Source organism: Cynara cardunculus, assembly GCF_001531365.2.
Source record: "Cynara cardunculus var. scolymus isolate 2C chromosome LG 1, CcrdV1, whole genome shotgun sequence".
NCBI classification, from domain to species: Eukaryota; Viridiplantae; Streptophyta; class Magnoliopsida; order Asterales; family Asteraceae; genus Cynara; species Cynara cardunculus.
Window position 1 is genome coordinate 19,505,686 of NC_037528.1, and position 14,021 is coordinate 19,519,706.

General features: G+C 32.9%; 1 protein-coding gene across 1 annotated transcript; it reads right to left on the reverse strand.

Annotated features, from left to right (window-relative positions):
• Nucleotides 1–8,243: 8,243 nt before the first annotated feature.
• On the reverse strand, nucleotides 8,244–9,451 carry LOC112527826 (E3 ubiquitin-protein ligase ATL31-like). The gene has a single exon (XM_025138653.1). It carries the CDS (start codon nucleotides 9,252–9,254, stop codon nucleotides 8,244–8,246), a length of 1,011 nt encoding a protein of 336 aa, XP_024994421.1. The 5' UTR covers nucleotides 9,255–9,451.
• Between the last annotated feature and the right edge of the window lie 4,570 nt (nucleotides 9,452–14,021).

Consider the following 14,021-nt stretch of genomic DNA (forward strand, 5'->3'; position numbering starts at 1 on the left):
AAATTTATGATAAAAATCAATATTTTTTAATATTAATATTTTTATAGAATAAAAAATAATATTTGTAATAGTATCTATTTATTATAAAATAATTAAAAAAATTAATATAAAAAGAAAAAAACAACAAAAAGACAGAAAAAATAATAAAATAATAAAAAATGAAATGATAACCTAAGTATAGGGATGCCATTGGTATAAGATGGGGTGCCATTAGCCTGTGCCAAAAATAAAAGGGAGTCATGAAAAGGAGGTAACTGTGATTGACCATCACGTTAAAATTTTATTAAGGTTATTAGTTTGTTGAATCGACAATGGTACAGTAAAAATAGAATTGCAAACAAAAGGTATTTTTATTTGTCACTTCATGGAGTTTTAACAGATTGTCCAAAATTATCTTAATAAAGAATCAAAAATCAAAATCATCAAAAAAAAATGTATATTATAACAGTTTCTTTAAATGTTACAGTATTAACTACGTATACGTCAATGAGATATTCAATATATTATCGATGGGAATAATAATAATATATTAATTAGAGGAATATAGCCAAAGAGCTTGTTTCGGCTATCGAGGATAGAAGTGAAAATTAGTCGTCAAAGAGTGTTGATAACTGTAACCAATTTGAGAGCGAAAGAAGTCAATAACCATTACTCTTAATAAATGATGACGCCACACCTGTTGTTGGAAATTTAGTCATGATATTAATCGTTTTCGCTTAAGTCATTATTTTGATTAATCTCCTCCCTTTTCTATATTCGTATCGTTAAATCGCATAGAAATGAACCAACCAATCAATGTGGAATTGATCTTAGTTGCTGCTTGTATAATTTTAGTATCGTCTAATGTAAGACTTATAGTATGTGAGCCTCGACAACCACCACATACTCAATATGGAACTCCTTAAATCAACGCTCAAACTTATCCACCCACTTTTGCAAGAACCCTACAAAAATGGTCTGAGAACCATATCTCACAACATTCATGATGGAAAAAACACGTTACTTATTCTACAAGAATGACTATCTCTTTTATCTACTAGACCAATTACATAATGACAACTCATCTACCCATTCAATCAAGCAAACAATCAGATTAAAGAACTTTTAATTTCGACAAGTTTTGGGTTTCAAATAACATAATCAAGAGTTCCTAATTTGGGTGAAGGACATGTTGCATGACATGTCTGTACAAACTTACATGGACTTCCATTTTCGTGCCATTGCAAAGCTAAATATTTTGTTTATTCTAATATATATAGGGTTGAGTTCACGTGAGACTAAGAGTTTTTCGTGAGACTGAAGATCAATTTATGTTCGTTGATCAACTTTATAAACTAATAATCTAACGGTCTAAAGTTGCACGGTAACAATTTTGTGATTATTGAGAAGTCTCGTGGCAATTTTGTGATTATGAATATTCAAGTTGTAGATCTAATCCAAGGGTTGAGAAATGGTCTTACGGGTCTCATGAAAAATCCTTGGTCTCACATAATCCAAGTCTATATATATATATATATAAGATGCACATTGTGATACCATTTGTAAAACAATGAAAATAACAAAAAACACACAAGATGTACATTGTGATACTCTTTATAAAACAACAAAAGTCGTATAACTACACATTGTGATACCAATTGTAAAGTAACGAAAATAACAAAAAAACATATGCCATGTACATTGTGATAAGGGTGAGGGATCATGGTTTTTTTTAAGGATGTTTAGGTGATGGAAATAATATATTAGGTAATTAAAATTAATTAAATATTTTTTTTAAAATTAATTAAATATTTTGATTGAGTTGTAATAAACAAAATTACTAAACTACACTCTTTAGCTTATTTAAAAATATCCTGAATTATCTTATTTGAGTGATTTACATTGGATCTCACGGTTTTTACAATTTATAAATTACGTAGTTCACATTTGATTAGGTCTCATATACATACATAAATACACACACACACACACACACACATATATATATATATATATATATACATACATACACAAACACACACATATATATATATACATACATACACACACATATATATGTATTTATTGAAAATCAATAAAATTGTGATAACTTTAATAATTAGTGTATATCGATAGTGTCGAGAAGGTATTAGCCACCGGTGACCGTACTTTCGTAAAAGCACCATTGGGMGGTGGTTCCTCTTCTCTTCTTCCTTTGTGCTATTTTGCTATGGGTGTTTTTTCTTTATCTGTGACTAAAATTTAGAATATCGATTAACATGTGTATATATTTTTTTTCATAGTGTGAACATTTTTAGCATGTTTGTAAAATAAAAGTTACACACAAAACAGTTTCATACAGTAAACCGTATACATATGAATCAAACATATTGTGAAACACTTTGTGGAAAAGCCTTAGGTATGAATATGTTAGATAYCTGTGACTCGATTGCTGAAATAGTATATCTCCTCCAAAAAAACATGTTTTTTTTTTTACCGACGCACAAAGAAAATATTTTRTTGCGAATGAACAAGATATTGAGGAATTGTCCATACGTAAAATCATAATTATTGATACGGGCCTTTTCCACATAAAARGGGAATCTTTTGTTACAATAGAAGCATAAGTGATGTGGATTATTCAAGAATCGAAGTTGATTTGCTTTATAAAAAGAATATCTCAATGAACTTCTATGAATTATTATATGTGTTCATCAATATATAAATACTAGCCTTGTATGAGAAAAAAATTATGGAACAATAAATATAAGATAAAATTCTCTTAGTTATCATAATATATGAAGTTTTTAAATAATTAAACCATGTATATGAATGATAATTATATGTACTGTATTATAAAACATTTGACAAAAACTCTTAAAAACCATTTTTTATGATGAATTACTGTTTATTGATGCACATTACTTAAAATTCAAGATTACAAGTAGTTTTACATAAGTACAACTTATTAAAGCTTTATTTTTAAATTCGTGTAACTAACTGCAGATAAACATAATCAAATACAAGATACACATCCATTTTAAATATAGAAAACCTAAAATATAATTAAGATAATTATTGAGTTCTAACATAATGTTTAATTATTATCTTTATAAAAAATTATATTATTAAATCAAAAATAATTTTTTTAATTAAATCTATTAAATTATAATCTATACTACCTTATTAAGCAAATTTACTCAAAGTCTTAAAAGTCTTAAAATTTTAAATACCCAAAATACCCTTATATATCCTTACCTTTCCCTTTACCGCCTCCCCTCCCCCAAAACGCCTCTTCACTCTACCCGGCTCCCCTCCCCCAAGACGACGCTTCCACTTACTCGACGACGATTCAAGATTTCTCTCCCTCCCCAAGATGATTCCCTTTAAGAGTCATCCCTTTCTTCCCTTTTATCGTTCAATCGTCCCTGCCATCACCGTCCCTCGCTTCTGAATCGTTCAATCGTCCATCGTCCCTCCCATCACCGTCGCTCTTCATCTGCTATTTTAGGTATGAACATTTATCTGTTTGGGTTTTGCTTTTGCGTTTTGCTGATTTTGTATTGCTTTCATTTATCTGTTTGGGTGCTCTCCATCTGCTATTTCAGGTTGAATCGTTCAATCGTCCATCGTCCCTCCCATCACCGTCGCTATCCATCTGCTATTTCAGGTATGAACATTTATCTGTTTGGGTTTTGCTTTTGGGTTTTGCTTATGTAAATAAATCCATTTTTCATGAATTTTGTTGTGGTTAATTGAAGTAAACTTAACTAAAGGAGCTTGTTTAGAAACTATGTTAGTGTCTTTGCTAACAGTAGCTTCAGTTTCTGCCAAAGCATTTAGATGAGAGCCAAAATCCCATATTTGAGTTTGTTGAGTTTGATTATAGATATTTCATCTACATAAATGCCACCTTTTGAATGAGTGTAGTCTATCTGCTTCATTGAGAATCTAACTTCAGTGGCAGGATTGAACTATTTTACAATGAACTCCCTACCTTGTAATCTATCCAGCAACCCCGTTTTTGACATCCATTTGCCTCATCTTCAGCACAATCATCTAAAAAACATACAGTAGATGCTTCTTGACTAGCCAGGTTCTAAATATGTTAACAAATTGAGAAGTGATTTCACTTTATATCCTAACCCACTTTCACTTATGAACATTTATCTGTTTGGGTTTTGCTTTTGGGTTTTGCTTATGTTTTGCTTATGTATGCCAATTGTTTGTTAAAAGGCTTCATTTACTGGTTTTGATGTTTGGGTTGTACTCCATTGGCAAGAATTGATCAAGAAAATCTTAAGTCTATAATTTCTGTTTAGGTTGTACTCCATTGGCAAGAATTGATCAAGATAGACCATTTTAATATGTTTGGGTTTTGCTGATTTTGTATTGCTTTCATTGCCAAGTGTTTGTTAAAAGGCTTCATTTACTGGTTTTGTTGTTTGGGTTGTACTCCATTGGCAAGAATTGTCACGTTTGGAATGATTGATATGTATTCTCCAACTTGTGGACTGTTAGGCGATGGAAATAAGCTAAAATTCTGGGTCCATAAGTAATGGCCTCAAGTGTACTGATAGAGAACAGAAAAGAGCTAGAGAAAATAATCTGCCCAAATATGGTGACCAATACTCTTGTAGATTAATTTAGTAGCCAATTTTTTTGTAAATAGTGTAATATTTTCTTACCACATCAGGTCCAAGAGTTGATAGTCCTTGAATAGCCCCATAATGTTGAGTCAATGTCCGTTTCTGATCCAAAACTGACTCCATGTTGGATTCCTTTTTTGGCAAATGTAGACCAACTTACACATGCCTCACTAATCTCAAGGGCGTCCCAGAGATCAACACGGAAAATCTCCAGTGGCCTTAGAGGAATTAAGAAAAAATGTGTACAAATTTACCAAATACTAGGACATACAACTATAACAACAAATTAATGAGCAAAGCGCATCTCTGAAGTGAAACAATGTGATATAGATTTCAGTCAAGATGATGAAAGGAATACAGAAGAGTATGACACTCCTACGAGTTTGGATAAACCCCCCACAAAGATAAAAAAACAAGAAGTTGCAAAAGCAACAGAAAGGGCAGCAACTGCAACCTTTAAAGCAGAAAGGTTGAAGAAATAGATGCTGAAACAGCAGCCATAGATGTTGCTTCCTTGACAGCAGAAAGGGCAGCGGCTGCAACCTTTAAAGCCTCTTCTATCATCTGGCTTTAAACTTGGTATGGGTTGGACAGGTAAACTCTTCTTTGGTCCAAGCCCAAGAACTGTCATCCAACTCTAATAAAGTTGAATAAGTGAATATGTTAAGTTGAGATGTTTCAATACAAATAATGTATATGAACACACACAGAAGAAGATGATTTTGAAGAAGGCTTAGATGAAGTTCCTTTTAAATTTGAGGTAGACTTTTTAATAATGGAATTCAGCTTCTCTGTGGAAATTCCCTTATTCATCTACTGCCATACAACATCAACTCTAGCATTCTTATCAAATTTTAACCAAATCAACTCACTTGAACAGACATGTACGCATATGAAAAAGGACATCATGCAAAAAATGTTAGATCGAAGACTAGCCTAGACCCTAACCAAAAAGAATTTCCTTGTTGGATTTTCATTATATGAAATGGGTATCTCTCAATTTTCAGTTTTATTCTCTAATTTAATGTTATTTTTTTTTATGAAGGATTATGGAATGGAAAATGGTGCGTTTGGTGGGGTTTTTGATGGGCATGGAAGGAATGGTCAAATAATGAGCAAATTTGTGAGAAACAGGTTGCCATCATTGATTGTCAACCAAAGAAATTCCACCATAATCAAGGGCAAAGCGATAATTGAGCATCATGATGAGTTTGACTCCAAGGATTTCCATATTTGGAAATTGGAAAGATGCCTGTTTTAGTGAGTCATGGACAAGGAGATCAAGCTTATGGAACATATAGATTTCTTTTACAGTGGTACAACTGCTGTTGTTGTCATCAAATAGGTACCATATACAACAAACTCTCATTAAGATTTTGAGCCATCCTGGATGCATCATTAGCTTGTACGGTACAAACTAGCACTGCATCTTGACAGTAGTTTAACTTCCAGTTTATCGCCCTGGCATAGTGGCGATAAACTGTTCCTTTTTTGTTTTATAAAAGAATAATTCACTTTGTGTTGATAGCTTTTTGGTGTGTATGTGTCACTGATCTGTATATGGAGATGGAATCTCTTTGTTGTGAGGCCAAATGGAACAAATTTTAGTATGCTTGACCATTTTCAAGAATAAGATTCATGTTTGGTTCGGGAAGGGATCATGGAATTTTTGAAATGAATGAGAATCATATCAAACTAGGGTCCAACCCAAATTGTGATGAAATATATTAAATCAAATATACATAAGAAGTAGGGTTGTCATCTTTCCCCCATTTGTATAACTTGGTTCCATTGTGTCAAAAATGATAATGTCCAAGTTTCTTGAATCAAATGTGTGTGGAGTGCGAGTTTGTTCAGCTTTGTTACTAATCACATGCCTCTTCTCTTCTTTTAGCTGGAATAAAATTTTCGTAAACACCTGTGGGATGGAGGAAATATGCCTCTTCTCTTCTTTTAGCTTACTTGCTTGTTTGATTTTTCTTCAAATGGATACGTTTTCACCGTTCCAGGAGGAAACATGGTGTCAGGGAAGAAGACGGTAATCTATACACATCTTTATATATATATTTGTTCCTATTTGTGTGTATGTGTACTTTGATTATTCCGTTTATTGATTCCGATCTAGGTTTTTTATGGGGATTACAGAAGACGACTCATGAGAGCATCAACAATAGGTTGGCTCTTGGATACAAGACTGTTCTCGAGTCTCTTAGGAGTTCTAAAGGTAAAAAATTGTCACCATTCACCTATGAATATGAATATGAATATGAATGATGAATGTAAATGTTCATTTTGTTTGGAATTTATAGCTAAAGATTTTTTTATCTTATTGTAAATAGTGTTTAAAGGATATAATCATCAAACATGCAAATTTTGAAACATCAAATAGATTATTGGATTGTTTCAGTTTCTCCCAAATCAATTAAATATGAAACAATCAATGGTGTAGGGTCTGACAATTTCAAATACAAATCTTTATCCGTAATCGATATGCCTACTTACATCTTTTCAAAATTTTACATCCCGCTGCATTGCGTGGGTACACAACTAGTAAAAAATGAATTAAAGAAGTTACACCAAAAAATAAGAAATATTAAATAGTTAATTTGATACTAATATTTATTTATTTTTTTCAAAATTTTATGCTATTTTCAAATTTATATTTATTCAAAAATAAAAACATTATCGTTTTCTCAAAAACACATAAAATTGTATTATATCATTAGATACTAATAAAAATCAAAATTTATCTCGCTGCATTACGCGAATACCCTTTTAATAAAAAATAATAATGATCTATTTATTAATTTATTTTTTAAATTAAATATGTATTTCTTTGCATAAAAAAGAGTTGCGGAAAATTAGCAACCATAGAAGTTGCCATAAAACATCTCTTATTATATCCCCTTTTTTAGTATATAACATTTATATACAATAAATATAACAAATAAACTTATACACTCTCCTCATTTTTGATAGATTTAACCCTTGATTTTTTAGGAGACAAAAAATTTATGATATCACTAACCCAAAGACACTTTGATTATATCCCAATTTATTTCTAATCTATGTAATCTTCTCAGATAGATAACCAAACCTAAAAATATAATAAAAGATTTAAAAATATTCAAATCTTTTTAGTTGTTCCTTTTGTTTATGCTATAAAGAATTTGGAATGAAGCTTTAATAAATATACAATTTACTTGTAATCTTGAATTTTAAGTAATATGGGTCAATAAACAATACTTTATGTATAAAAAATGGTTTTTAAGAGTTTTTTTTATCAAATATTTAATAATCTAGTATATATTTTCCACTATTTTGGTGTTTCCTTTTTGTAACTGTTAGCATGCTGCATGTTGAAATGCGTATAATATAGAAAAAAAAATGATGCTTTGATTTAAGAATTTGGCATAGTAAAAGTTAGATTAATAATGAATGCTCAAGTTCCAAAATCCAAATCACAAAAAATAAAAAAATAAAAATGAATTATCGTTTCAAATCCGTCATAAACCAGGGTAATATTTATCATTATCACCTGTAACCGTTAATTTAGCCACAAGGATACAACTAAGATTTAAAAATAAAATAAAATAAAATAAAATAAAAAATATTTTAAACCGGAAGAGTGTTGGAAGACGATGACTGAGCCGGATCCATCTTACCGGCCGAATCGCTTTTTGCAATAAACGCCGGCATCCGTGTCACCCTCATGTTCCACAGATCCGATCGCCCACATAGCCGATCTGGATTCCACCGTCTTCCTCCCCTGCTACCGTCGCTCTGTAATCTCCATCCTCTTCTTGAGCTTCCATCCGCCGGTAAGTCTACTCCACATCCACAACTCTTTGCTCTTTTCAGTGTCACAATCTGCTTTCGGACTTCCTCCGGGAACCTCAACGTGTATCGATCGCAATTCTCTCCCGGTAAAATCAGTGAGTGACCGGTGGAATGTGACCGTGGAAATTTCGGGGCCGCTCGTTCCTCTTCTACATGGATTATACTGTGATTTTGAGATCCGTTTTCGGACGTTGAGTCATTGATTTGGGAGTGAGTCGACTCGTCATTGGATTCCGAGTTATCATTAAGGTTAGCCGTAGTGAGGTCGTCTCGGCAGACGGGACACGTAGTATGAGAAGCTAACCAAGCATCGATACAGTCAGGATGGAAGACATGATGACATTTCGGTAAGAACCGAAGCCTCTCGTCGTCATCGAACTCCGATATGCAGACAGCACATTCCAAAGCTCCATTGCCGATCTTCAGCACTTTGACGTCAGAGTAGAGGAATACCGGGAAAGAGTCGACGACGGATCTATCAAGTCCACAGGGGAATTTCAATCGTGCGCGATGATTATTGGCAATCAAAATAGGCCGACGAGATTCAATAGCAGAGTCCTCGATGCACTTGCGGATGTATAAAGAAAAGAAGGCGATTAAGAACATGCCAAAGATGAGTACAGATAGTATTATCTTGACCGGCGCACTGACGTTCCCCCCGATCTCGTAAGGGTAGGCCGAAGTAGAACTAGAACCTCTAATAGACTGAGCGGCGGCGCGTGGGAAGAGCAGCGCTGGTAGTACGATGAATAATTGCCTTAAAATGGAAATGGAAGAGCCATTCATTTTGTAATTATTGTTTGGTATGGTAAAGAAATGGGTATATATTAATAATGTAGCGGTGGATGTCGTGAAGGAGAAGGAAGTGGAGGAATATGACGGTGACAGGTGGCGCCGGGCGGACGAGTATAAATGTAGTACAGTCGGGTAGCAAAGCGATTGTTGGATGCGATTTAGTTTGTATGAAAACAAGGGGCGGTTCAATGATTGTTCAAATCAGAAAGCAACAAATCTCCAGGTTAGTTCCACTGTTCATCATTACCCACATGTATTTTAGCATTTCTTTAAAATCCATCTTCCAGTTCCAATTTCAATGGTGAATTTGGATGATCAAATCCATATATACATACATATATGTATACATATATATATATATATATATATAATTTGGATTTTGGTTAAAAGAACACATGGTTAGGGTGTTAGTAGAAAAAAGAGGATCAAGAAAAGCAAGAGAAAAGCATGAATATATGAAAAGTAGTTTCGCTTTAAGGCCGAGTCTAGAAACAATTAACACGAAAATAGAAAGATTGAAGTCGAAGCCAAATTGGAATCATACCCACCAAACACCAAAAGTTGGGATCGCCAAACACAAACCCAAAACAAGTTGGGAACCTGAATTTGAACCCGAACTCAAAAATTATAACCTAATAAAAAAAAAGGTCGATCTCCCCACCTCCATGTTTTTCATGTGTTACTTTTTCACATGTTTTCCTTTTTTGGGTTTGCCTTTTTTTTAGCCAGAAAATGAAATAAAAACCGTCTAAAAGTTAAGAAAATGTAAAAGCCAATTTGTAGTGTTATTTTAATTGATTAAAAGATAAATGTGAACATGCGGTGTTGTTTCATGAATGAAATTTCAAGGAATATATTTTTACATACGAAACAGAACACAAAAAATTGGTATTTACGGTTTTTAACTTTTAACAAGTTTCTAAGGAGGAATAAAAATTCCTTTGTGGCCACGGAAATTCAAATACGGTGACTCCGGGCTATCTGCAAAGCAGGTGGTCGCCCTGGAATTAGTCGGCTCGCATAGCGGATTGGATATCCGGGTTAATTAAAAAAAACAAGTTTCTATTTAATTTGTGGTCTTGATTATTATTGTTTTTCTTTTGTCTATTTTTATACATGCTGATAAACGTGAGTAGGTGTAGAGGAGATAAGGTGCAAGAATTCGTTTCAGTTACTGAAACAAGCAATAAATAAATGATGTATTTTAATTAATGTTATGACTTTAATTCATTTTAAAAGGGGTCTTGTTATATTCAATAAGCCAATAAAAATTGGGAGTTTGTACAAAATAACCTTGTAAAATTGTTTTTGCAAACTCACTTTAAGTTTCAAAAATTGGAAATTAGTGGTGGTTCGGTGTAGGGGTGTTCATAGGTTGGGTTGATCGGATTGAAGACATTTGAACAACTCAACTCAATACTTTTGGTTTGAAAAATCTTAACCCAACCCAACCCAATCTAAACTGTACGGGTTGATCGGGTTGGCCGGGTTGATACTTTGCTACATTAAAATATTTTTCTAAATTGTACGGGTTGATCGGGTTGATACTCATAATTTATTTTTCATCATCAACCATTTGATACAACTTATCCATACTTCTTACGTATATCACATTCAATTAATTTTCTCAATTTACATATATATGTTCACAGTTATTAAACATATATACAAATGAGTTATATAGAGATGGAGAATAGATTGAAAATATGTATACATGAAAAGCGTATGTGATAATATAATTGTTTAATGTATATATTAATATAAACTCAATCATCATATTAAATCCAAAAAATAAAAGGATATCAGGTTCATCGAGTTAGGTTGAGTTCAAATAATAGTAACCCAATACCTACAGTTTGAAACTTTTATAACTCGATTAGACATCGAGTTACTTCGGGTTGAATTATTTCGTATTGTATTGAGTTGAGTTAATCGAGTTTTTAAACACCCCTAATTCTTTCTTTCTGTGGAGAGATAAAAGGGGTTGGAGCCTTGGAGGGATGATGGTGGTTTCATGTAAAATGTTGAAACGGGGGGTGGATTGTACTTTTGATGTAAATTGCGAACCCCAAAAGTACATTAAAATAGTGAATATTGATATTGTAGGGGAAAGTTGAAAGGGTGGAGTTGATAAAACGGTTGGGAACTTTGTGGCTATTTTATAGAAAAGCCAAAAAAGTTGGGAATTTTATGATTGGCCACTTGGAATATAACTATTTTAATGATTAATCCTAAATTAAATACAAAGACTCGCATCTTGAGAGGCTAGGTTTCCTTTAAGTCAATATAAAGTTGACTATCATTCAAAATTAAACAAATGAACACACATTTATAAATAGTTGGTTCATCGTTAAGATTAAAAAAAAAACAAGAAAATGTATATATGATATGTAATTGAGTAACATTCACTGGATCTGGTTCACAAAATCTTTTCATTTATTTTTATTTCTTCCAAATTCTAAAGAGGTTTAATTTATGCACGATGAAACAATCCATAACGGTAATATGCATTTACATATCATCTTTCTCCAATCATGATTTATTGATCCAATTAGCGATTTTAAATTAAATTATTCCATCTATAAGTTCCTTTTAATCAAGCTATTTTAAATATAAAAAATAGAATCTATTGCTTTATTGGCTCGAATGGTTCGATTTCCCCGAACTTCTAGTTCTTTTCTTGTGAAGAAGCGTTTCACATTCCGTCCTTGTAGCTAAAGTAACGAATTTTGACGTATTGCTATGTGATAGGTCAACAATTACTGATGATTCTATTTATAAACAAATGAATCGAATTCATGACGGGTTTAAAGAGTTGGTTGACTCCTTGTTATCTTCTCTTCCTTTTCTTGCATTTAAAAAAGCTTCATTTTCCGTAAAATTTTCTATTTTTTAGGATTTCATTTTATGGGCTTTCAATTTTTTATTCCGTATGCATCTAAGATTTCAAGTATTAAATACGTTATTTTACAATTTAAAATTAATTAAAACCGAATGAAGTCAATATTAAGGTTTGAGCTAATGAAAAATGACTGAAACCCTTTAAAAGATTGAAGAACATCCTTTTATTTGCTAATAAAGAGTCTCGAACCATTAAAAGACTAAAAAACTAAACATTTGCTAATAAAGAATCTTTATAAAATCGTTTGATAGGTTTAACGTAATATATTTTAATAAACGTAGTAATGCTATTAGTTTGGACCACCACTGCTGGATAGACGTTAAGCTAAATGGATTTATTGGTTGGTAATATGACTACCATTGGTAATTAAAATGTTATAATTGTAAAATAACATATATTGGATACGTTTGATTTACAACCGTTATGTTGTTGAAATGTCTACAGATATAAGATCATTCGTACTTGTTTTGGTAAACCATAGGACCAGTTTCGAGAGCTTTGGGATGCGACCCAGTCTAGTCAGAGGCCGACACCCCTCCCTTTGACGATGTATCTCTTTGGAATCAAAGCTTAGGGATGCGACCCAGTCTAGTCAGAGGCCGACACCCCTCCCTTTGACGATGTATCTCTTTGGAAGCAAAGCTTAGGGATGCGACCCTGTCTTTTGGTTTCAGGACCTCTCAGGATCCCTATTATGGGTGATCGTATTAGAGCACTGGAAGATTATCTATTACTGGATCGGTAGCAAAGTTATGTTGGTTATATATGTAATCATATCATTACTTTTTTCTAACAAGTTATTGATTTTTGTCAAATATTGGATATTTACAGGTAGCTGAGTTGAGAGTGAATATGACAAAAAAATAGAGGAGGCCCAACTGTAGGAGGAATGTCATCGGGCTGAGCTGCAAGCCAAATGGAAGAGTAGGGTCGAGTTAGAGGCTCCACAGTTGTCCAGTTAGTCGAGCAGATCATGTTATCGGAGAATTTTGCCGCTTTTATGCGACAGCAAGGATACACTCCCCCCTCACGGCCCTCCCTTTAGTTAGATTGTTACGTAACTCCTGGACATTATTTTGAAGTTATTTTTAACTTGTTGGACACTTTCCGTTTTATTTTGAATTTGTGGACATGTTTTGTATAAAATATACAAGAAATACAAAATTTTAATTTTTGGACAGGTTTTGTATAAAATATACAAGAAATACAGAATTTTAATTTAATTATTTTGTATATATATGTTTTCTATATGTTATTCAATCAGATAATGATACTAAAAATTACATTCATATTAGAAAAAGAGAAATCATATAGATTATTATTAGAAAAATAGTATTTGATTAAATATTCAAGATAAAAATTAGAAGGGTAATTTTACAACTCCGTTTTAAACATAACCTCATGACGTGTATGAATTCGTGAAATTGTAAGGAATGTGATGATAAATCCATTACAGTGTAAAATCTAAAGTTAAAAAATGTAAAATCATAAATGTTAAAAACCTAAAAAATTCGCCTCGAAAAGAAACACACGCCATGGCGTGAGTCGCGCCTTATAGAAACGTTATAGGCTTTATCGTAATTGCTGGGATGCGTCTTGTGTAACATCACATCATCGTGCGCCTTGTTGAACACTATTAAACGCTTATTGGGTAAAAACATTCCCCCTCACTTATTGTGTATAATTATCGATCATTGATATGAGGAGCTGCCAGGATGGCTTGGTAAGCAAGCAAACGGTTATGTAGGCGCCAACTCCCAAACTAAAAGAGTGATTTGAGTCCGACTCAAGCGAGTGAATGAAAGGCGTCATTCTATCTGGGGCTAGGTAGGTGAAGCGTCTAGCTTGTGGGGGGG

Coding starts and splice junctions, on each gene's coding strand:
- LOC112527826 (XM_025138653.1), bottom strand. CDS start 9,254: ATGAATGGCTCTTCCATTTCCATTTTAAGGCAATTATTCATCGTACTA.